Source organism: Balaenoptera musculus, chromosome X (assembly GCF_009873245.2).
Source record: "Balaenoptera musculus isolate JJ_BM4_2016_0621 chromosome X, mBalMus1.pri.v3, whole genome shotgun sequence".
NCBI classification, from domain to species: Eukaryota; Metazoa; Chordata; class Mammalia; order Artiodactyla; family Balaenopteridae; genus Balaenoptera; species Balaenoptera musculus.
In genome coordinates, this window is record NC_045806.1 from 92,807,349 (window position 1) to 92,833,984 (window position 26,636).

The window sequence follows — 26,636 nt, forward strand, 5'->3', positions numbered from 1 at the left end:
CCCAAACAACATACACTGTTCTGCCTCCTTGCATTTGGCTCAGGAAGTTTTTTGGACACATAATGCATACCCTCTCCACATCCTCACTTTTAAATGTTGAAATGGAGTCTTAAATGTCCACAGAGGTTCAGCTTAAATGTCAGTTCTTCTGTAAAACCTTCTACAGTCTGTCCAACCACAGCTAATTCCTCTAACTTCCAGTAGTGTTGTTTATACATCTAAATAGCACTTATACTTTCTTCCTCATCGTTCTTTTCTGTGTCCATCCATCTCTCTTACAAGACTACAAGCTCATGGAGGGTAGATATCATGCATTGTTCATCTTTGTAGCTCCACAGTACCTGGTACAGTATCATGCTGAGTTAAGTGCTCAATAAATGTGGAATTGAACTGAATAAACCTTATTTCAGCCTGGTGTAATTGAGAAGCAAGACTGTCAGGATTTATAATAAATTCTATCTTTAACTACAGCTGTGCTGTTATAATTGCTGCTTATTTAGAGAAAATACTGAATGCATCTTTCAATCAAGCTTTGAAACTACAGTAACTATTCTAAGTTTGAATTACCTTATTAAGAAAATAAGTAGAACAGTAAGAACACTGAAATCTGTAGTAAAATAACGCCAATGAAGAAAGACCTTTTACTGTAGATTCAGCTGTACAAGTTCAACCAGTAAACCACAAAGGCAGTCTTTTTTTTTTTTTTTTACCCAGAATATAAAAAGGGCAATATTAAGCATTGCCCTTAATAGCATGAAAACTAGCGAAGAGACACTGGGTACAGCCTGAGTTCTTAATCAGTAAACTGCTCCTTGCTGCAGCTGGATTTGGATCTTCTCCCACTGAAGGGCTGAGTAGATTTGATCCCACTTAATTTCCAAGTCTGACAAAATCACAACTTGGAAGTGGCCTGACTACTGGCAATTGTTAAGCACAGTAAATCCCTTCTTCCACAACTCCCTCAGACGTCCTGCATTCACAACTTTTTTTTATACCAGATGTTTTGTTGAAATTAACACATTCCTATCAAATGCATATCGAAAGGACTTCTTTTTTTCCACTGCATTCTATTTAATCCCCAAACTGTTTATTTGTTACACAGACAAGTATTGCATAGTACTTATTGCAGGGGGAATGACAAGGAAAGTCGGGCTCACAGTAGGGTAGGATCCACTCCCTGAGCGAATATTCCCACAGATAATCACAAACGGGAGCCCTTGAGGCATCTCTCAAGGGGACTTTTTTGAACTTGCTAATAAATACAATGATCAAAATGTTGTCGCAATCCCTAGCCCAAATCTTCTTCATTGGGAAAGAGGGGGTGAAGTACTGTTTTGTTTGTTGAATTCGAGTTTTATTTCTATGTCAACACAGCCTTTCTGTGTGGTTTCATCCATTAACAGATTCAAGCATAGTTAACTAGACACTAATAAATGGCACAACGTGAAGACATTACCTGGGATTGCTCACCTCAAACTTTGATCCCCCCAAGGTGTCTGGCCATCACAGAAAGATCATTTCTGACAAACCATCACCCACTAACCCAAACCTTTTTAAGACTAGGAAGTACATGTAAAACTTCCCAGAAATGGCCATCTCCGAGGACTTAAAAAAAATACCTGGACAGTAGTGCCACTGTGAATAAAATGTCCCTCGTGAAACAATTCTAATAATCAGCCTTGGGGCACCAAATGCTTATAAGTTGCAATTGTGCACTACAGGTAATATATAGGATGTTAAATATCACTCTCATTTCCTTTCTTCAGGCTATTTCTGTTTCTCATTCATCACATTTGTAGAATTAGTATATATAGGCTTTGCCATGGAAGCACATGTTAAACTTTTATTTCAGTTGTTTCACTTTATAATAGCAAAACTTAGCAGCTGCAACTAGGATACTGAAATATTCTGTCAACCTTGAAAAGCCTCTCATAAGAACTGTGTTCCCGTCCTTCATTAAATGACAACTGATGCAACTGTAAAGCAAATAAGGTGTTAAAAAAACTCCTTGACTTAAAATTATAAATAGAAAACAAAATACAGATATGTCTCACCTTAGGTTATATCTAGGTTCCTAAAAATGAAAGTAAATTACTTTTGTAAAATAATTTTATTGTCCTATGGTTTACGTGTTCAGAGATGCTTTAATCTTCATCTCCTGCTTCCCTTGCATAGGGTCCTAACATTTTCTTTAATTACCTTACACACCTAAGTAAACAATTATTTCAGTATACTAAGGGAACTCTCTTGTTCAAACATTTATTTTGATCTATGCCTAATCCCCCACAGCTACTTAAGGGGTGCAAAGATGTGAAAAATTTAGCCCAGGTCCTCAAGGGACTATCCATCTAGGTAGGGAAGACAATCATGTAAGAAACTAAGGACACTGCAAGGCAAGATAAAGCAAGTGCTGTAACAGAGGCACCAAGCAGTGTGTAATGAGCACACCAAAAAAAGCAGCAGTAACTCTGGGGGTTTGGGGAAAACCCTGGGTGAATCCTTTGGGAAACAGAAGATGGAATCTGCAACGTGAAACTCGACAGCCATGGGCGTTTACTAATTTATTTGCTTTGAAATTTTTCAATTTTCTTTCTGGAAGGTTTTCTTAGTCTTGAACTTAAAATGGGATACACCTAAGGCAAGAGACAGAACAGCAGCAATCAACTCTGACATTAAACAATTCCACAGAATTTCTGCTCTACCAGGCCCCCATCACCCTTTCCTCCCACCTCTTTGGCCTATGACGTAAGCCTACAAATGACACTTAAGTGCCTTGTTTAGCCTCACTGGCATCCCAAAGACTAAATATGTTACTAATTTCTGGGCTAGCATCCCCAAGCCATTTGCTGGTTTCTCCTCCACTGCATCATTAATTTGCCATGTTGCCATGATTGAGTCTCTGGTATGTGGGACCTTGAATATGTGAAATGACTTCTTATACTGGCAAAATTCTTGAAAGCCTATTAAGAAACATGTGACATGGACAATGTACCAACCAACATTGCTATTAAGTTTACAATAATTAACAGGCAGTATATGAATATAAATTTTGAAAGGTATTTTCCTGTCAGATTTTAAAATAACTCTCCTGAAAATAGACTTCCAACGATGTATTACTTGCTTTAGACAAAGAAAATTTTTTAAATGGATCAGGGGCAAAAACAGAAGATATTCACAAAGCCTATGGTTCTAAAGTTTTTATTACCATTCACCTCAAAATTTAAAAAAGATAACGCACCCATAAAAGACTTGCATACGATTTTTAAAAATACATTGAAAAAATCTTCCCTGTCTTCCAAATACTCAGATCCCTGAATCCCAGCTGCAGTAAGAGAGAGACAAAAACTGGATCGTTTTATTTTTTTAAACCCTATGATTGTAAGAAATCTAAGTTTGGTAAAACCGACATAGTCCATGACCAAATACATACAATTCTTTCCTGAAATTCCTTTTTTGTTACTATAAGAAAAATGTCCGTCATGGATATATTTGTCCTCCATTTATATAGCTGTTTCTTGTTTTATAAGTTGCCCTAAGGAACTTCAAGTTGTAAAAATGAAAACTAAGGCAATAAATTTGGCCTGAATCACCTAGATATTTGGAATATGTTTCCTTAATTATAATTTCCAAGGAACAGACTGATTTCCGATCCCCGAAATGATGTCTCCCTTTTGACTGACTGTTGAGAAGAGCAGAGCCCCTGAAAAGTCACAGTAGATTTCAATGGGTTATGCCTGACTAGAAACCTAAAGGCTGAACTAGTATTCCATGGAAACTTGCTGATATTAAATGCAAAAATTGCACAGAGAGAAATCAAAGCTTGGGAAGTGTGTATCCCTGAGAGACTGATCAATTCTGATGAGACTATGGGAGTTCAGAACACCAAACTGGACTGACAGGATAGCTGTGAAGAAAAAAGGCACATGAGGGAGACATTGCACCGCAGGATTCTAAAAGGAAAGAGAACTCAGGAGAAGTTGAGTAAGACTGGAATGAACAGGCTGAGGGTGTACGGGAGATTTCTGGATTCCTGAGTTAAGAAACTGAGTCCCCGAAGGAAAAGTTATTCAATGTTTGTTTGTTTTTCCTGTGAGCTGAGACCAGGGGATACCAGTTGAGTTAGCAGAACAAATAGCTGTAAGAAGCTTTCATGGGAGAAGCGGGAGCGATGTTACTGGAGGGGAACAGTATAGCAATGTGGTTGGGAACACAGACTTTGACAGAATCAGGTTCAAATTCAGGTACTGTCATGTAAATATTAGCTGTCATTCAGCAAGTCACTCAACCTCTCTAAGCCCTGGTTTTCCCTAACTGTAATATAAGTGAAATACCTTCAACTTCACGCAGTTGTTGAAAAGATTAAATGAGGTAACTTACATAAAATACTTAGGACAGGTCCAGCACACCCACAAAAATAGAAGTTATTATTGTGCTTAGGAAATATAACTAGTAGTATGTTGGAGGCATGTTTGGAAAAAAAATGGAAATCTAAGACACGAGTAAACTTCATATATATATATGAGTTTGTGTGTGTGTGTGTGTGTGTGTGTGTGTGTGTGTGTGTGTGTGTGTGTGTGTGTGTATGTTTTGCTTCGGGCTTCTCAATACACATATCCTATTACACCTGTAGTTTTGGTTGAATAGCTCCAAGGGCATTCTTCACTTTACGGAAATATGCCAAAAACTTGACCCAAGGCAGATAACTTGACGGTGAGATGTTACATTACAAAATGATTATTTTATTACAGGGTGCCTTGAAACTGTATGCTTCTTAACATAAAACTAAAATAAATAAATTTACATACTTTTATGGATCCCTTCTATTGTGGAAATTGTAGTGACAGTCTCGCTGGTGATGTCAGAGGACCTGTGTTCTAATCCAACACAATTTTGTGTGATGAGTTGTTGGGGGTACTAACAGTTCTAGTGCCAGTTCTATCTCAGAATCTGTGGACTCTCTGGCCCAGACAATTCCAGAAGTCTAATGTAGGCAGTGAGAGAAGATGCGGTGGCAGCAGCTTCAAAGGTTTCAATAAGGGGCCAGTTAAAATTGTTATGAGTGGGTGGATGGGAGTCAGTTGTAAAGCTGTGTATCTTACCACTCCTAAACTTCTAAAGACTCAGCCATTACTCAGAGGGCAAGTTTAACCACTGCTGGTTAATGTGGCTTTCTATAAAGGATAAAGTGCTAAATACAGGCAATCTTTGACTTCTGGCACTTCAACTATAGCTATGTGGTAACTGGAGCTGTGGTGGTGGGTTTAGAGGTGTTTGAGAATGAAATGACTACTTAACTGGTAGTGAGTTCCAAGTCAGTGGAGAGATTCAGATAGAAGCTAGATGCTCATTTCTTGGGAGACTTTAAGAGAGATTAAAGTACCTGATAGGGGTTGGACTAAGATGACTTCTAAGGATGTCTTCCAGCTATATGGTTCCATGGTGAACATCAATTCAATCACTTATAGCACTTATAACAAGAGATTGACCTTACGTTAACCTGCTTTCTAAAGTGTACTGGGTACACTGTCACCTGGCTCAGTCTAACTCCAAGTGGCCTTAAACTACCCCTCTCACTACCAATCAGCATCGGCAACTCCTACCAGCTCAAGCACACTGGCAGCAAGAGAAGGTGACAAACCTAAGCTAACAGAAGCAGACAGAAAGGGAAAAGAGTAAAAATGGTTCTCAGGATCGAGGAAAGTTGCTACAAAGTCATGAGCCTGGTTTCTGTTGATTTGCTTTGATGTGGCTTGCTAAACTACTGCTGAGAGCAATTTCAAAAGGGAGAGACAAACATGTAAAGCTAATCATTACAATCCAATATATTAAGTGTTATAATAGAGGCCCAAACAAAGTGCTACGAGAACATAGAGACGGACCAGCTTTGCTGGGGAGTGTCTAGGAAATCTCACAGAGGAAGTAATGAGCAAGCTGAGTCTTGAAGGATGAGTAGGAGTTGACTGGCTGGAAATGGAGAGAGGTGTGGTTGGCAGAGAAAAAAAAATGTTCAAAGCCAGAGAGACACAAAAGACTACATTTGGGAAGTGGCGAATAACTGTGCATGGCTGGAGTGTGAGGTTAGGGCCTCTGATGCTGTGCTTTTTAAGAAGGATGGGATAGAAGATGGGCGGAGAGGCAGGGGCAGACAAAGATGGTGGCACTTTAGAACATTAACTTTATTCTGAGTGAAATACAGGCTCTGGAATGACTCTAATTTTACTCTAGACAAGATGGGTAGACAGAGGGGGGGGCTTCTTGTCTCGAGTATAAGGATTAACAATAACTGAGGAGAGTTTAGTCACGCCAGTGGGTACGTCTGTGCCCATTTTGGCTGATGGGGTAAGTGAGCTGCTCTGAGCAGTAACAAAAGCTATGAAGAGGATGATGCAACAGCATGGGAGGGCACAGATGCTTAGACAGTAGACACACACCTTAGTGAGCTGATACATGAGGCACAGGAACATCTCAATACACCAGAGATGACAACCTTAAAAGGCAGCCTTTTCAAAAAATGTCTTTTAAAAAGAGCAATTACATTTTATAACATGTCTTTATAACCTTATGAATTTAACAGTCATCCTTTCACCACTGAAGTGCTTAGGAGTTGCTTTAGCTGAAATCCACTGTTATCTGGGATGACTCCCATCCCTAGCCACTACTCTTTATTAGAGGTGGAAATTCAGGAAAAAGGAACTAATACACAATTTCTCCAGGCTGCTCTGAGGCCAGGGATCCAACCAGAGATCTCCCCTTTTGTCCACAGCATTTTCAGGCCTGTTGAAACCCAACCTGTGTTCTCAGTCCCACCGCTACTCCAAAGAGCTCTTTTTCCAATGTCACACTGGTTCTCTTCAGAGAGCTTGTGGAAAGAAACTAACATTTTTAACATTCTCTTTTTTTTCGTTGAGATTCAAAGCAATTATTATTAGACTTACTATTAACTACTTCTGAGACAGCTCAGTTTGGGGTACTCCAAATGTAGCATGTCTCATATGCTGAGACAATGCTGAGGTTTGGGGTGTGGTACTGGATCATCCACATGCTCTCACCTGAGGCCCCTTGTAATCCACTGCCCAGGGTCTAGGGTGCAGGCTGTGAGTCAGAGCAAAACAAAGTGAAGTGGTCCAAATGGGGATTGAACCTGTGACCTCATTAGCAGTGGAAGTCTAACCACAGTGTATGGTTATTTACTGCTCTTCATAATATTGCAATGCAGCTCCACTCATTTCAAAGGCTTAGCAGCCTTCTCCCTACCTAGGTAAGCAAATCAATCCCCCTTAGCCAAAGAGCAACAGAAGGCCATCTTAGAAGAATCTGGCTTAGGTTTAAAGCAGCCTGAAGAATTTAAGAGAGATCCTCTTTCCTCCCATCTTTAGTGAAGTGGTAACCTTTTAAATCAGCTTTGTGGAACATATAAGGCAGTCCTGAAAGTAGCTGGGTATAGGAACGGGAAGTTGAGTTCTGGGCAATCCCTTTAATTAAAGCTTCTGAAGGGGGCTTCCCTGGTGGCGCAGTGGTTGAGAATCTGCCTGCCAATGCAGGGGACACGGGTTCAAGCCCTGGTCTGGGAGGATCCCACACGCCGCGGAGCAACTAGGCCCGTGAGCCACAAATACTGAGCCTGCGCATCTGGAGCCTGTGCTCCTCAACAAGAGGGGCTGCGACAGTGAGAGGCCCGCGCACTGCGATGAAGAGTGGCCCCCACTCGCCGCAACTAGAGAAAGCCCTCGCACAGAAACGAAGACCCAACACAGCCAAAAATAAATAAATAAATAAAATTTTAAAAAAAAGAAAATAAACTTGTTTAAAAAAAAAAGCTTCTGAAGGATTTATTTTATGGCCTTTTCTGATCTTCTCTTTCACTACTAGAAAGGACACAAGAGTTGGCACTTCAATGTATAAATGTTAAAAATGAGGCTTAAATATGGGACATAACCTGCTAATCTAATTTGAATGATGAAGCCTATACTTCCAATATATTTATTTACAAGATAGCTTCGTGAGCTGAAGTAAAATTGTAAAACTAATAGAAAAGTTTTCTGAACATGAGACCAACTGTAAATCTATACTTTATGAATCTAATGTATTCTCTTCACTTTTAAATTTTAAACATACTAAAAATGTACATTTGATATTAACAATAATTAGAGCTACATTCTCAATAGAAGGTGTTAAATACCAATTTTCACCTTTAAAAATCCTTAGCACCTATGAAATTCTTATTCCAGTAGAACTTTTTTTAAGTTACCATTTGTCCATGTCTACTTTATTTGTTATATAGTATGGGTGTTTTAATTTATTTTGTTAAGAAGAAGCAGCTCAGAAAATGTAGCTCTTTAGAACAAGACATATTGAATGTTTGCTCTTTATTTAAAAAGAGAGAGACTGTAAAAAAAATCTGGAAATTGTTTCTAAGACAAATATATTTATAATGCAAGATAAAGGGCTAACAATAAGTGTTTAGGCTGTAAAGAACACCAAATTGTTATCAATAATGAAAAGGAAATGTTTTCCAAAGTCTACTGCTTTGGATATCCACATATGAGGTAGTTGAAAGTTTGGGGGAAGGGCAAAGATCACAGAGGAGGGCTGTTTCTTTTGCCTTTTAAGGAAATCTTTTAAAAAGCATTTGCTCATGCTCATAAAATAATAGCTGAAAATTTAATATTAAATTGCTGCACAAAAACCTCAACATTCAATTATTTTAGAGTACTCAAATTACTAGCAACATTGTCCCCTAGAGTGGTAAGAGTATATTACTTGCATGCTATTCTAGAATGAACAGTCGCCTTGAGCATACATTGGTGTGAGCATCTTATTCTTCCAGAACACTAAGATACAAATCTGTTCTCTTGTTCGTTCAGGCCCTAATGACTCAAATACTTCAGACATTTATAAGTAGACCCAATATTTATTTTTTAAATGTTCAGACAAAAGTAAATATATTGTTAAATGCCTATGGTATGATTTTAGACCACATCTAATATGATAATAATTTCATACAATATTTGTGTTCTAACTTATCTTTACCACTTCATCCTTCATCCGAAAAAATGAAGAATATCTCAAGCAATGATTCTCAGGAAAGGAGGGAGATATCAGTTTACTGGACTGACACAAAATATGAATTTATTTTAATGGGACAAGAGGAGAGTAGAATCTAAACTGTTAACTTTTAATTTTCTTCATTTGCCAAGCATCAGGCTATAATGCAACTGGTTCTAGATATTCTTTGGTGAAGAGTATGTGTGTGGGTACTCTGTTTCTGAGGTTTTATTTTTTTCCATAGCACGTTCATTCCGCCTCCCTTCAAAATATGTGTTAGTAAAATCTCTCAAAACACCCAATACCTTGTATGTGGTCACTTTGATAATAATAATTTACACACATCCCTGTAATCTGGACTTTTTTTTTGTCCATGTAGGATAAAAACAAACCAAAAAGTGGTATAAAGTGTTCTGCTTTTACTCAAAGTGAAGTAGGGATGGACCAAATAAAATAATTTCATAAATTGCTTTAAATACATTTCTGCTTTTATTACAGATATAGAATATCTGTTCATCCATTATCACCACCTCTGACTTTTTGGCAAAAGTCACTTTCTACCTAGGACTGTAATTATTTATATAGCTTATCTCTCCTACTACATTATAAACTCCTAAGGCAAAATTTAGACTAGATTTACAGGATGAACTGTTTAAACATAATTAAAGGGAGAAAGAGCAAAGGGGTAAGGTTTAGAGTTAGATGTAAGAATAGGGTCAATTTCCTGTAGTTTACCCTCTCCTTATGAAACACAGAAACCAAGAGCTCTGACAGGACAAATACCCATTATCAGCTTCTCTCACACCTTCACCTTTTTCAGATGGCTTTTTCTGATTTTCTACCCAAAGGCATTGTGCCTGTGGCTCTTAATCAAAGCAGCACAGGGATTCCAAGTAGAGACTCTGAAGATCTGAAAGATGTGATAAGGAGTTAGAATCTGATATACTCACTACACTTAATTTCTGTGGCAGTAGGTGCTATATGAATTCAGATAATTCTCTGTAACTCAGGAGTCATCACCCATACCGGGAATGGTTCTTGCTCTTTGGTTTCTCCTGGCCAGTTTTTGGCCACATCTCTGCACATTAGCACAACCACGGGATAATGAAGGAGTGCATTAAGCTAGTGGCTAAGATCAAGATTCCAGGACTCCACAGATTATATTTAGCTGTGCTATTCTATGGATAATTTCAAGTAAAAGGCATGTAACAATCTAGGTTCCAAACTACACCTCAAATTAAATGCTTATGAAATCTGACAAACACTTAATTTCTCATTTGGTAATTTATACACTGAAACTAACAAATTAGGCATACCTTTTAGGACTCAAGCCATGCCACCTTTTGTAAAAGGCAACAAAATGTAGATTGTAAATTAAGATAATTAATTTTGCATAGTGTTTTTGATAGATCTAATTTCTCTCTCCAAAAAGCATATTTTAGCCAGGAGCCTTGCCACAGACACTTGCCAAAAATAGTCTGGCCTTAACATCTTCAGAATGAGCTTCGCTGACAATAGTGTACAGTCAGAAGTGACTCATGTACAGCTTTTCTTTTCATAAGAAAAATCAATCTGGCTGATATTACCGTGAGGAGTGGGGGGAGCTTGCTTAAACTAATTATTCACAGGGAGCCAAGTCTAGTTACCGAAAATAATCAAGAAAAACAATGATCACAAAATAGTCCGCCCTGAGGGGGAAAATATAATTATGCTGCTTTCAATGGTTTTAAACTCATACTGCTTTAGAAAAATGCCAGATTACAACACCAAAATATAAAAGCAAACTTGGTTTACAATGAATCTAGTTACCCAAAAGTACCCAATCTAGCCAGGACCCTTGAAAGTAATAAAGTAGGTCTGTTAGCTATTTGCAGTATCCCAAAAAGCCTAATAGTAAGTGAACATGTGTAACATGTAAACAAACAATCATCTTCTCTCTCTCATCCCCCCCCCACACACACACCTCTACCTCACTCTCACACACACAAAAAAACACATCACCTTTTATGTGGTCACCCTATTCCCTAGAAAGAACAAACCTCCCTTGCTATTTTCTCAGAATTAAGCAGTGCAACAAAGTGGCATAGTTCTGAATCAAGCTCCAGACACTGCCTGCACCTGCATAATTATTTCACTGCCAAGATGTCTAAGAACAACCAAGTAAAGGAGAAGAAAGGAAAGACAGTCTTTTAAGCGTGATGATAGGCCGTATTCCTGTTTGATGAAATAAGAACACATCTATTAATCACTTACATATTCTAGAAAAATTACTATCAACTTGAATTTACATAAAGAAATAGACCTACACTTCACTGGATAATTATTAACCAAGATTTTAAGGAATTTTCTTTGACTGAGATATTTGTGTTCATCTATATTAATTGTAATTCTCCTCTTTATAAAACTATATAATCTAAGTACTAAAAAAGAGGAAACAAATTTGTCTTTGCTTTCTAACAGGTAAAAGCCACTAATGCAACTAGCTTGATAAGTACTAGAAATTATTCTTTTTCAAGTGGGACAAAGAATATTTCTACCTTGAAGTTTTGACCACTAATAAATACACTAATCTGTGAACTTTAATTTCACCATGGATAAACTTCTATCAATAATTCTGAGCTCTCCATCCTGCTTCTTATTTGCTATAATCTTTCCTGCTTTTACTCAGGTCAAGGAAATAATAGTCTATTTAATAGTTCAACGTTGTAATTCTCACAAAGTTTTCCTGCTACCTACACAGAAACTATGTATTTTTACAATTGGGAGAAATCCTCAGCCTACTTATAAGGTCTTATTCCAGTCTACAATAAATCAAAATTTCAATTAGGAGAACATAAAACTTGACTATGACAAGTATTTTAATTTTAAAATAGTATATTTATACATAAAAACTTAATCCAGGATAGGCATTTCATTTAAAAAGTACCTGGTCATTTTTTACATTTAGGTTTTAGAGATTAAGGGACCACAAACAAACTAGATCATTATTCTCTATAAAATGGTTAGCTTTTTAAAAGAAGAAAGGGTACTCATACGGATTTTTGCATGCCCATGTTCATAGTAGCATTATGTGCAATAGTCAAAAAGTAGAAGCCACCCAAGTTTCCATGCATGGATGAATGGACAAACAAAATGTGGTAGATACATACAATGGAATATTATTCAGCCTTAAAAAGGAAGGAAATTCTAACACATGCTACAACATGGATGCACCTTGAAGACATTATGCCAAATGAAATGAGCCAGTCACAAAAGGACAAGTACTGTATGATTCCACTTATGTGAAGTACCTAGAAGAGTCAAATTCATAGAGACAAAGTAGAATGATGGCTGTCAGGGGCTGGGGGAAGGGGAAATGGGGAGTCAGTGTTTAGTGGGTACAGAGTTTCGGTTGGGGAAGATGAAAAAGTTCTGGAGATTTATGGTGGATGGTTGCACATCAATGTGAATGTACTGAACGCCACAGAATTATACACTTAAAATTGGTTAAAGTGGTAAATGTTATGTTATGCATATTTTACAATAAAAAATAAAGAGTATAGCTGAGTAACATTATGAAAACTGAATAATAATCTATCTAGTCACAGATGAAGACAGTGAGTAACCAGATATCCTAATGTTTTTTAAAAAGACACCTATACCTGATGAGTCTTTAATTTCACTGTTTATTTTTTGTTTTGCTCTCTCCTTCCCTTTTATCCCAAATACCCTAAGTTCATTTGATTCCATTTATAAGTTTCATGATTTATAGGTTTTAAGACCAGACTCCAAGAATCACCAACTATTATGTTCAGAAGAATTGTATTCCTCTTGAAGTCTAATCCATTATTTACATGTAGCCAAAGAACGCAATTTCATACCATACAGTAGTACATTTTTGTAATAAGCATTATCCTTTTCTACAGTATTAATCCAAGTCAATTTTCTTTTGACTAGTCTATGCAACCCTGAGTTATATACTTTTTATGATTCCATCTATGGATTTTCCGGAATTTAAAATAATGTTCTAAAATTTCAGTCTTAACTGCTAACTAGAATTTTTGAAGAATTATTGACCCATGATTAAACAATTTATAGGAACCTGCTTTCAAGTTCATTATTTTCACCATGAAGCTACAAAACATATATTCTCAGAAAATTTTATTTTATCTTATCTTAAATGTAGTAGTTAAGAGCTTGGACTTTGCAGTCAGATGGCCTGGGTTTGAATCCTGTTTCTACCACTTACTAGATGTGTGAGTGGGTGTATTATTTAAATTCTCTAAATCTCAGTTTCCTCATTTTTAAAATGTGGATATTAATACCTAAGAGTTGTTGTGAGGACCATGCATATAAATTAATACCACTAATAACAACAGCATGTAGAAATGATAAGTACCCTATGGGACTGAAAAACATTATATTGCAACTTTTTAAAATGATGCCACAGTTTTGACTCTAAAATGAATCCAGAAAAAAGAGCAACTGTATATTTTAAGACTTGTTTTCTTTGTTCGTCTCTTCCAAATAACTTCATTCTTATTATCATATTAAGCAAAAGAAATGAAACCAAACAAAAATGAGAAGACCAGGTACATATATGTGTATATACACACACAAACACACATATCTCTCTAATGTGCTGTATACAATTTCAGGAAATTGTATAGAAAGATGGGGAAAAAAGCTGAAAAGTAAACAGGAAGAGCCATAGACTACACCTGTATATGTACAAATACAAATACAAATGTAGGCAAATTTCTAAGTCCAACTATTTGAATGATTCATTCCGAATCATATTATCGTCAGAAAAAATATACTATAATTCTTCTGGTAATTGCCCTAGGAGACAGATTCACAAGTCCAGAAAAATTGGATATTTTCATCCCTTTTTATCAATGTAGACAAAAGAATTTCATATTTTCTTTAAGTAAAAACAAATTGCTACTATAGCTACTACTACTAAGGATTTCTAAAGTATATAATATTTGATACTGGGATTTCTGCCACAATTTCACTTGAAAGTACAAAGGTTTTCTATACTATCAATTCAGGCTCCCCAACTATAAAGAAAAATGGAAATTTTATAACATACTTCTGTTTCTGAAAATGTGTTCCTTGGAGCACTAATGGCATAAGACACGAGGGTGGGAGGATAAAAGGGTTCTGTAGTCAAAAAAGTCTGGGAAATGCTTCATTCTGTATCCCTCAGAGATTCACCACACCATTAACATAAAAGGTTCTGAGAAACCCTGTAGTGAGCAGAGCTGTTTAAATTTGTTTCAGTCGTGTTCCCAAAATTTATTTGGCCATAGAATTCTTTTTTCAAGCAATACCAAGGAACTGGTATTCCTCATAACAACTTATTTTAGGAAATATATAATAAATTGCCTTTGATTAGCTATTTAAAACGTAATTTCATATGCACCTGTCCTGGCAGAATTTGCTAAAGTCCCAAAATGAGTCCATGGTATTTCATGTCAGCGAAAAAAAATCTAACATGCCTAGACTTATAACTGTACTATCTTTAGTAAGTTGTAGTTATTTCCAGAATGTGTGTTTCAACCCCCTTTCTGCCTAATTATTATTTAATCAAGTCCAAACACCCCATTTCTAATACCTGTGAAAATCTAAGAATGAACATGACCCTCCAAGCCTTTCCTTTTCTTTCTGGGCTTCAGTGTAAGCTAAGAAAATCCTGTAGCTGTGAGCTACATCTTCAAATATAAGAATACTAAACTCAGTTGCCAGCATTTTATTAACTGGTGCTATGAGCAGCATTTATGCAATTCTATAGTAAAATAATGAATCTTCCACAACATTAATCCTGAAGCAAAGTAGTGACTGATTATTACTTCATTCCCCTGACATCTCCCTAATACTCCTATTAAGTATAGAGAACAAAGTACTATAATTACTACTTTATCTATTGGAGATTGAGCAACTTGCCACAAGTACCAATAGTCAGCAGGGACCAATTTCTTGTTGGACAGACACTGTGCATATTACAACTATAGAAACTGTATCAGATAATCACCCTGAAATATGAACAAAAACAGGAAATTCCTTTGCTAATAGCTTATTATTTAAGGAATTTTCTTCTTTTGAAATAATTTTGGAACACAATTTGTTAGAAATCTAAACTTGAACCAAAAAAATCTGATGGCATGCTAGATAGCTTTTTGTGAGTTCAGAAATTAAGAACAAAGTCTTAACAACTGTAATGAGGCATTCATTACTTTGTCCTTGTGTTGGATGAAACAAAATAAGTAAGCTGCAATTAATTCTGGGTAAAGTGTGAATGTGAATGATTATGCTGCCAGGCTGTTGCATCACTTTCTTCTTAGGTTCTCCCTTCAATTCCAAAAGTACATAAAAGTGTAACAAAATGTGTGAGATGGAATAGACATCAACAATTTTTTAAAGCCTAACAAAGACGACACAATGACTATTATTATGGAAATAACACATTTAAGTAACCCATAGATATTTGGTCATTGATTTTCAAGTTATACAAAATAAGATGGCCACTGAAAGAAAAAAAAAAAAAACTCTTTAAGACATCTATGGCAGAATACATGTAATCACAGTATTTTATGTTATGATAATATATATCAATAACATTTTATCAGAGACAAGGCAAATGGTCGAAGAGAAGAAAAAAGTCTGACATGAAAGGAGTCAAGAATGCTGACAGTTCAGGAAAGGAAAAGGAGTTAAAGTATCAGGTTCAAGTTTCGTAAGGTTTTTCTTTTTTTTTTAATGTAGAAGCAGAGGTAACAAAAATTGGTCTTCACCTGGTAAGTGTGTACTCCCTGAGTCCTGAATGCAAATTCATGGCAGAAAAAGTACCTATGCATCCACGCAATCTTTTGTCTCGACCAATCTTCCATGTTACAAACAGTGGGCTGTAATGGAAGATAAAAATAGGGTAAATCAATCAATTCAATTAAAAGAAGTATTTGTTGAATATTTACTATATCAAGGTTAGGTGCCTGAGCTATAAAGACCAGAAGACAGGCCCTCGGGGGCTTAGCATCTAGCCCAGTAGGACTGCGTTTAGCAACAATTATAGCTATGCTGTATTGAATGTATTCTATATGTTAGAAAGCCCAATAAATGGTTTTAACAGATTATCTATGTTAATCCTCATCAACAACTCTAGGAGGCTGATACTATTACTAACATTCCTATCTTACAGATGAGGCAGTCCCACAGTTAATACATCATGAAGTAGGAACTCAAACCTGGCCAATCCTGACTACAGAGCCATTACTATACCTCATTCCTCATTTAAACCTCAAGTCACTGATTGATTCCTAAGTCTAGTCTAGAAAATCAGGGGAAAAAATAAACAGATTTGATAAATACTTACTGAATGTATGGGGGGCGGTGTGCAAAGCACTGTGAAAGGTGCTACTGGAGATACACAGTTGCCTAAAACATAGTCTTTGCTCTCTGGGAGCCAGTACAGGAGGAGGGCATGTTCACAGCTAACTAACGTACAGGAGGAGGGCATGTTCACAGCTAACTAACACAAGGCAAAAGGAAGTAAGTGCTATAAGCCATGTCCAAAATGCCATAAATTAAGCTACTGGGATAGGAGAAAATTTCAGTGAGTTTGATCATCTTCAGCTTGGCCTAGAAGAACGAGTAGGGTTTGGAGAGGTGAAGGACAACAGCAAATATTAACAAAGTAATACTCTGAAACCAGAAAGTTTATTTTAATTTTCAGATAAAATTATTGCCAATAAATACAATCATCAAACATCAAAATATCAATTATAATAAAATGGCAACAAGAAAATAATTTAGTTGTTTTGACTGTTGTTGTTTTAAGAGGGTAATATAGTTTTAAATGAAGTTTAATACAATAGATGTTTGGATTCTGCAGCAAAGCACTGATAGTCTCAATTAATGGTTAAGTTTAAAAGCAATTCGTTTCTAAACAGAAGCAACTTTGTCAGATTTTATGAAATTAATTTATACATTTTAGAACATTTTGTAAAAAGATTAATACCCTACAGTTGGGGATGGTTCCTGTTAATATGAGTATTCACAGTATTATTGGTAAAATATAATACATTTCTGCTTTCTAAAAATTAAAAATTTGGGGGATATACCGTATGTCATATATCTCTTATAATATGCTGTTAAGTTGGAGAACACATTCTTTATTTAAAGTACTCTCTAATCAGTCATCAGCAGTTGGGGAAAAAGTTCAAGTACTTCGATCACCCACCTCGGACATTTAAATTATGCTGTGTTCTGACAAGTAACCACAATGGCAGACAGGTTTCCAAATAAATAATGCAAACCAGGGAGCAGTACTAAGAATTACCTCCTTCCAAGAGCCAAATGCCCAGAGGCATTGAAAAAGATGACTAAGTACAAGGCCAAGTTTTGTCAATGTTAGTATTCACATGCTGGATGACCTACACTAAAGGCCCTAAAATAAAAAGCAAAAGGTAAATTCCAGGGTTTTTTTGTTTTTGTTTTTGTTTTGCTTTCTACATCATATATACTATCTTATAACTTGAGACAGGATTCTAATGCTCCAGATGAAATTTTTCTCTAATTGCTCTTGACTAGTAGTTGATCAGGAAGATAAGTATTAGATGGGATCACTTTCTCACCGATTCTTCTATTACTCATACAAATACTAGTATCCTAAAATTCACACACGTTATCTTTAAAGATGAATTTCACCTCTTCATTTTTCACCTTCTAATTTGGTAGAGTCAACGTCAGCAACCAGTAAATGGACAGTAAGAGGTCAATCCTCTCCCATAGCAATGCCTATACAAAAGAGCTGTGTGTAAGACAGGTCCCTTGGCAGATTCAGAACAAAGTGAATCATACTGTAACATATATATAACATGTCTTTAAAATACCATTGATGGTTTCTCAATAACACAGAACTAAGTTGTATATTCTCTTCCTCAGTGACTTGAGTGGAAACCTAAAAGTATGAGTGAATTCATTTCCTATCAAAAACATGAAAGTCATTTACAAGTACTTTACCTTCAATCCTCTTGTTTATCCCACTAAAATAGATATGTACGCCATTCTTACTATAATCCTGTCTATTCAAGCAAACATTCAAAATGTGTAGAGTAAATAAAAAAAGAACACCATTAAACACTACACTATGAAATGTGTTGGAGGGCATTCAAACACACAGTGGGAGAAATTATGCACAGTTTCTTATTAGGCTATGCTATGACTGATGAAGGAATGATTCACTCAGAGGGTAGGGTGCTAGAGGATAAGCTGCATTTTGCCAGGCACTCCATAATAAGATGTAAAAGTACACAACACTTTCAGGGACCAGGAAGTAGTCTGCCAGTCTTGATAACTTGTTATTGTCTCTTCCAGATTTAACATTCTATGAATTTTAGGCACTGTTGAGTATATGTTCTCAAGAGCCCTCATAAGAGGTAGAGCAGATACAGAATCATCTGTACTCTCCCTGTTCCTTACCTGCCCCAGGAAACATCCTCTTTGGGGGTTGGTATTGCAGGGAAGTATCTGTGTCAAAGATGGGAGGGATTGCTACTTGACAACCCCACTGTGTTTAGGACAGATGCCTGAAGATGGAAGAAATCAGACTTTTAGTAGACAGAATAAAACTATTCCTTCAAAATCTGGGACTCTAATTTTTCATTTGCAAATGCCCATCCAATGTCTTTTATAAAGAACATGTATATGTAAATTTTTAAAAAACCAAAATATCTAAAGGCAATATTTAATGGGGAAAAGAACTTGGGAAGTTAAGCATTTTAAAGTAGACTGAAACAGAATAAACACCACGGAGCATGAGAGATTGTATCTTGTGTGTGATAACTACTTTACACAGGGCAATGATTATGGGAACATTCAATACATATCATCTAAACATAGCAACAAAAGTTTTTCTTTTCCCAACACACAGAGGGAAGAAATAGGCAATTTCATTCTTAAATGTGTTATTAAAACATGTATGAGGGCTTCCCTGGTGGCGCAGTGGTTGAGAATCCGCCTGCCAATGCAGGGGACACGGGTTCGAGCCCTGGCCTGGGAGGATCCCACATGCCACGGAGCGACTAGGCCCGTGAGCCACAACTACTGAGCCTGCGCGTCTGGAGCCTGTGCTCCGCAACAAGAGAGGCCGCAACAGTGAGAGGCCCGCGCACCGCGATGAAGAGTGGCCCCCGCTTGCCGCAACTAGAGAAAGCCCTCGCACAGAAACGAAGACCCAATACAGCCATAAATAAATTAAAAATAAATAAATAAATAAAGTGAATGATTAAAAAAAAAAAAAAAAACATGTATGAGTTCCCAAAAGGACATAAGACATCAGCATAATCAGAGACAGATCAAAGTAGAAAAAGGGATTTCAGCCTGTTGAGAGGAGCTGCTTACTCAATGACAAGGAAATAAGGAAAACAGTTCATAGTAAGACAAAAAGTGAATGTTTTTGGAAAATACTTTTACCGTATGGTTTGAGGCCACCTATATATATTGAAGAAATACTACAAACCAGAAGGGGCTCAAAATGAAATGAAATATTAATGGAAATGTTTATCTGAAGGTAACCAGACATAGCTTTTTAAGGAATTTTCCCACTTCTGAACAGTTTGTGCCACTATGTTCTGAGAAGTGTTTGGAGGAAAGTAAACTCTCTCCATTTTTCCAAGTCTGTAGACAGGAACAGGAAATAACCACCTAATCTAGGTAAATCTTCCCTGCCAACTGGCAGCCGGTACTATCAGGTCAATAGTAGCTCTCAGGGGAAATGTAGCTACGCGGAATCAGCAAAAGTCCAGAAAAGCAATGTAAATCTGAGCAGGATACTCCCCAGTCTAAGCTGCATGCCACTTCCTATGCCCCTCTTCTGAGACTATTCTATTGATGCAGACCAGGAAAGATTAGAAATATGTTTGTGGGAGAGGGGTACAACTCTGAAAAAGGTGTATTTACTTAATTTTTTAACCATAAATCCTATCTCCCCTGCCATACCAAGGCAAATACAGGTTAAAAATACCCTTAGACATTAGCAAGCCCCTACTCCGGCAATTTGCTCTTCTTTAGAATGAGATTTGTAGGCGGTAACATTAACAACACAATGTCAATCCCCACCAATATACTAATTACTGTAACAGGGGTATTCAACAAGGTTATTTATATTGTAGGTAGATACAGGAAAAGAGAGAAGTCCTCTAGCTTCGTTCTTTTCTTCTGCCATCAAATAATGGTTGCTTTTCAACTGAACTCAGGTTCCTCACCAACTTAGTTCAAAAAATCCAACTGTATTACTCATAACATCCAACTCAATACCATAATTCCACAGTATCTAGAAGCTCAGAGAAACACAGAAATGGCAGAGACTTCCCTCCACGACCAGGTTAAAACCTTTCATGTCCTATTTCAACACAAACAAGCTATATATCTCATTTCCAGACTATATAAACAACTGATTCAATTTGTGAAAATATACTCAATTATGGTTAAATCCTATATTAGTCTGCTCGAGCTGCCATAACAAAATACCACAGACAAGGTGGTTTAAACAACAGAAATTAATTTTCTCACAGTTCTGGAGGATAGGAAGTCGGAGATAAAGGTTCCAGTAGGGTTCTGTTTCTGAGAGCTCTCTTCCTGGCTTGTAGATGGCTGCTTAGTCTTCGCATGGCCTTTCCTCTGAGCTTCAGAAGGAGAGCGAGCATCCACATGAGCTCTCTAGTATCTCTTAAAAGGACACTAATCCTATTGTGTCACGGCCCCATCCTTATGACCTCATTTAACCTTAATTATCTCATTATAGGCCCTATCTCCAAATACAGTCACATTAGGGGTTAGGGTTTCAACATATGAATTTTGTGGAGACACAATTCAGTCCATAGCAAATTGCTAACAAAAACTTTAGCACATAGTTCAAAGTTTATGTAATAAGGTATCTAAGGTTATTAGCTGAAAGAGCTTTTAAGAGATTAAAAGAAGAGACTCTATTTCCTCTTCATTTTACAGGTGAAAAACAAAAAGCTATCTAGGCATAGTGTAGGGTCAACTGGTTAGTGTTAGAACCTGGCTAGTTCTCCAAAATTTCTCACTACTGATTTAATTTTTTAATTAAAATTGTGAGTAGCAAACCTAGATGTCTTCTAAAATAACAGTGAATAGGAATACCCCATGAATACTACACAGTACCACCTAGGTGAGCCTAAGCACAAATCTCCTTTTCCTCCTCCTCCTCTTCTCAGGAGGGGAAAGAGAAATTAGTTGAGGAGATAACAGGACAAACTGGAAACACTGGATCGGCCTAGAAACACTAGACCCAGTTTGCAAGCTTCTATACCATTCCCATTAGAAGCCCATACCAAAATCTGACATTTTATCTTTGATGGCCTCCAAACACCCTTTCTCACTCCCGTGCAACCTTCATTTTTTCCTATTGCTTAGCCAGCCTTCATCAAACTCAGGTGTTCTAATATCTACAAATTTCCACCAAATCAAAATTCCCATTTACTATTGGTTAACAACTATTTAGCTAGGTACCGATCTGATTGTTTAAGTAATTCGTATTATTTAATGAGGCTTTTGAATGAATGAATGAATCATTAATGAATGAATGATGCTTAAGTCTTTCAGATAATTTGAAATTCAAATTGATAGGAAGCCCTGAAAGGAGAGGAATAGAAGGAGGTATATGGTTGGGGGGTGGGAAGAGAAGGTAAGGTTCCAAAACATTTAACACTTTCTCATCTACACCAATCCTTTACTGCAGGTAAGGAAAATACACTATATCACCATTACAGCCTTATATACCACACTCCTCCCTCCAACCTTTGTAACTAGCCTGTATCCCATGGGGCTCAGGAAAATAAGGAGACACTCCTTAAACAGACAGCATGGGTTAGTACAGAAGACCACACACACCTGAAAGTGGGAATCAGGAATTACTAATCTTTCACTACTTTTCTCTGCCTGGTGTTCCCAGAAATTCTATCATACCAGCGTTATATTCATATATACTATATATATAATGCTAATTTAACTAGCAAATGCCAGAGGGAGAGAGGCAGTCTAAAAGTCTTACAGATAATTGGGAAGGTTGAGTGTGTGTGTGTCTTGTAAATCAAGGGTAATCACCACCGACACACAAACAGCCAAATCACAAGCATACTTTAAAGGATTACCTTGATTCTGCCAATTTTTGAACTGAAAGAACCATTTCTTCCTTTTAGCAAGACCAAATCAACAATTTTCAGTAAACTAAAAAAAAAAAAAATCAGTCTCAGGCTTGATAAATTGAGATAGTCTCATTATTATTTTCATTTTTAAAGTCCCAAATTAGATGAGAACGGCAGTGCATTGGGAAAAAAAATACTACATTTGCACATATTTTCTCTTATTAGTTTACACTGCAGTGTGTATTAAATTTAATATCTGGTAGTATTTGAAGGATGAAATAGCTATGTGCTTTCTTCTGATAATAGGAACAAATCATAAATCTTTATTATCTGAAAATCTAACTCATAAAATAAATTTTAAATGACAAATTGCTATAGATTTCCAAAATGAAATAATTTCTATTTGGAATTCCTATTCTGAAACCATTTGTTCAAAGAGCTTTAAAGTTTGAGACTCAGCCTTAACTATGAAAAGAATTAATTATTTTAATATAAAACAGACCAGGCCAAAAAAGATGACCTTGTGCTGAAGTCCTAAGATTTCTGAACTCAATATAAGCAAAAGTAAGAGAACTAGGGGAACTAGATCCAGGGGTTTTAGAATGAATGGTGATTGATACAGTCAACTTTTACTTTTTTTATGCCATTAAAAACTTCTGTGGAACTGTGTTTTGGTACTTCCATTTAATCATTTATATGCCGGATGGTCAGGGAATTCATAACACTTAAAACAAAACAATGAAAACAACTAAGGATTTTGTTGTTGTTGTTTTGGTTTGGTTTAGGTTTGTCCCTATATCTTACCTCCCCAGTTAATGATCCATCTTCTACCATCCCGTTGTAGGAAATAAATATGCTGATTGATTTAACCACTAATATAAAAACAGGACTTCCCTGGTGGCTCAGTGGTTAAGAATCTGCCTGCCAATGCAGGGGACACGGGTTCGATCCCTGGTCTGGGAAGATCCCATGTGCTGCAGAGCAACTAAGCCTGCGTGCCACAACTCCTGAAGCCCACGTGCCTAGAGTCCGTGCTCCGCAATGGGAAGCCACCGCGATGAGAAGCCCATGCACCACAACGAAGAGTAGCCCCCGCTCGCCGCAACTAGAGAAAGCCCACGTGCAGTAACGAAGACCCAACGCAGCCAAAAATAAATTAATTAATTAAAAAATAGAAATAAAAGTTACATTTATAAAAAAATAATAGAAAAACAGCTGGAAAGTTATTCAGCTTCTTCATTCTAGATTTTTATCTTGTTTCCCATTCCAAGGAGATCTCATGTAATGTGCCAGCTTCATAAGTAAGACCAGCAATAAAACTGTGATGTATTTGTTTTTCACATGTTTTCTGAGTTTAGAAAGGTAACTGTTGATTTTAAGGTCCTTGTATTGGATTACTTGCTCCTTTGAGAGAAAGGAGCTGGATAGACTCAGCTTTGCAGCAGGAATTTGGCAAGCCTTTCTCATTTTAGGGGGAAGAAGAAACACAGGATCTAGGGACAAAGTACTCAACTGAGACCAGTTGTATCAGGGCAACTTATGTTGCCTTTGCTTTCTTTCTTCCTCCTTCTCTTTTACCTTTCAGAAAACACTTCAACCTCTCAAGAACCTCTATCATGAAATATCCAAGAGATTATGATTTTTTTAAACATGGAATTGACATCCTCACCTCCAAAGTGCTTCTTTTAAAAAATCAACTTTATTAAAGTATATTTTACATACAATAAAAGCAGCCTTTTAAGTGTAAAATTCAATGAATTTTGATAAACGTGTATATACAGGTAACCTAAACCACAATCAAGGTATAGAACATTTCCATCACCCCAGAGAGTTCCCTTGTGTCTCTTTGCAATCAATCCCCCTCCCCACACTCCTGCACTATGGCAAACACTGACCTGCTTTTGGTCACTATAGCTTTGCCTTTTCTAGAACTTCGTGTAAATGGAATCATCCAATATGCAGTCTTTTCGTGTGTAGCTTCTTTTGCTTAGAACAATGCTTTTGATGTTCATTCATGTTGTTTGGTCCTTTTTATTTTTGAGTAATATTCCACTGAGTGGATATATCACAATTTGTCTACCTACTCACTCGCTGATGGATATTTGGGTTGCTTCCAGTTTGGGGCTATTATAAATAAAGCTGCTGTGATAATATTTGCATTCAAGTTTTTGTGTGAACATAACTTTTCATTCCTCTTCGGTAATTACCTACAAAGAGGACTGCTGAGCCATGAGTAAGCATATGCTTAACTTTATAAGAAACTGCCAAACGATTTTCTAATTGGCTGTACTAATTTCCAGTGGCTGTACCAATTACCTTATACGAGTATTGTATGAGTGTGCCAGTGGCTCCACAGCCTTACCAATACTCGGTATTGTCTTTTTTTTTTTAATTCAAGTTAACATGTAGGGATATCTCACTGTGGTTTTAATTTGTAGCTCTCTGATAACTAATGATACTGAGCAACTCTTCAAGTGCTTAATATTCATTCACATATCTTCTCTTGGGAAGTGATTGTTCAACTCATTTACTCATTTTTTTAATTGGATTGTTTTTCTTCTTTTTATTGAGCTGTAGGTTTTTAAAAATATATTCTGGAAACCAATCTATCATATATATGTATTGCAAATATAGTTTTCTAGCCTGTGTTTTGCCTTTTCATTTTCTTAATGGTATCTTTTGAAGAGCATATGTTCTTAATTTTGATGAAGTTTATCAATTTTTCTCTTCTGGTTCATTTTTTTAATTAATTAATTAATTTATTTATTTATGGCTGTGTTGGGTCTTCGTTTCTGTGCGAGGGCTTTCTCTAGTTGTGGCAAGCGGGGGCCACTCTTCATCGCGGTGCGCGGGCCTCTCACTGTCGCGGCCTCTCTTGTTGTGGAGCACAGGCTCCAGACGCGCAGGCTCAGTAATTGTGGCTCACGGGCCCAGTTGCTCCGTGGCATGTGGGATCTTCCCAGACCAGGGCTCGATCCCGTGTCCCCTGCATTGGCAGGCAGATTCTCAACCACTGCGCCACCAGGGAAGCCCTGGTTCATGTTTTTGTGTCCAATAAAAGAAATCTTTATCCAAAGGTCATGAAGATTTTCTCCTATTCTCTTCCAGGAGTTTTATAATTTTAGCTTCTACATTTAGGTTTATGATCCATTGTGAATTACTTTTTGTATACACTGTAAGGCAAAGATTGACGTTCATTTTTTTATTTGGTGATGGATTTTTGTGTATATGTACGTAAGGAACATTGGTCTATGGTTTTTTCTTCTAATATCTTTGTCAGTTTTTGGTATCATGGCGATGTCAGCCTCATAGAATGAGTTGGGAAGAATTCTATCCTCTCTTTTCTACAAGGTTGGTTTGTTTCTTAAATATTTGATAAAATTCATCATTGAAGTCATTGGAGCCTAGATTTTAATTATGGGATGATTTTTAATTACAAATTTAATTTCTTTAATAGATATAAAGCTATTCAGACTTTTTTAGTTCTTTTTGAGTCAATTTTGGTAATCTGTGTTTTTCAAGGAATTCTTCCATTTCATCTGAGTTGTAGAATTTATTGGCATAAAGTTATTCATAATATTCCCCTATTATCCTTTTCATGTCTGTAGGATCCATAGTGATAGCCATTCTTTCCTTCCTGATACTGGTAAGTTGTATTAATTTGTATCTTTTCTCTTTTTTGTCTTTATCAATCTAGCTATAGGTTTATCAATTGTATTAATCTTTTCAAAGAGCTGGCTATTGGTTTCATTGATTTTTCTCTATTGTTAGTTTTCTATTTTATTGGTTTCTACTCTTCTAATATTTTATTCCTCTTATTTGGGGTTTAATTTGCTCTTCATTTTCTTGCTCCTTAGGTTGGAATCTTAGACTACTGATTTTTAGATCTTCCTTATTTTAAAGCTATAAATTTCCCTCTAAGCACTGTTAGTTGCATCCTACAAGTTTTTTTTTAATTAATTAATTATTTATTTTTGGCTGCGTTGGGTCTTCATTGCTGCGTGTGGGCTTTCTCTAGTTGCAGCAAGCCAGAGCTACTCTTCGTTGTGGTGAGCGGGCTTCTCATTGCGGTGGCTTCTCTTGTTGCGGAGCACGGGCTCTAGGTGCGTGGGCTTCAGGAGTTGTGGCACACAGGCTTAGTTGCTCTGCACCACGTGGGATCTTACCAGACCAGGGATCGAACCCGTGTCCCCTGCATTGGCAGGCGGATTCTTAACCATTGCACCACCAGGGAAGTCACGCATCCTACAAGCTTTAATACGTTGTGTTTTCATTATCATTCAGTTCAAATATTTCCTAATTTCCCTTATAATTTCTTCTTTGACCATGGTTTATTTAGAGGTATACTGTGTAATTTCCTAATATTTAAGAATTTTCCAGATAGCTTTTTGTTATTGATTTCTAATTTAATTCCATTTTGATCAGAGAACATACTCTGTA

General features: G+C 36.8%; 1 protein-coding gene across 1 annotated transcript in view; it reads right to left on the reverse strand.

Moving 5' to 3' along the window:
• The window catches only part of AMMECR1 (AMMECR nuclear protein 1), a 105,682-nt gene that overhangs the window by 38,374 nt on the left and 40,672 nt on the right, over window positions 1-26,636 (reverse strand). Inside the window, exon 2 of the mRNA XM_036840693.1 lies at window positions 15,822-15,932. Coding sequence (XP_036696588.1) covers window positions 15,822-15,932 — 111 coding nt within the window. The remainder of the gene's footprint in view (window positions 1-15,821; window positions 15,933-26,636) is intronic.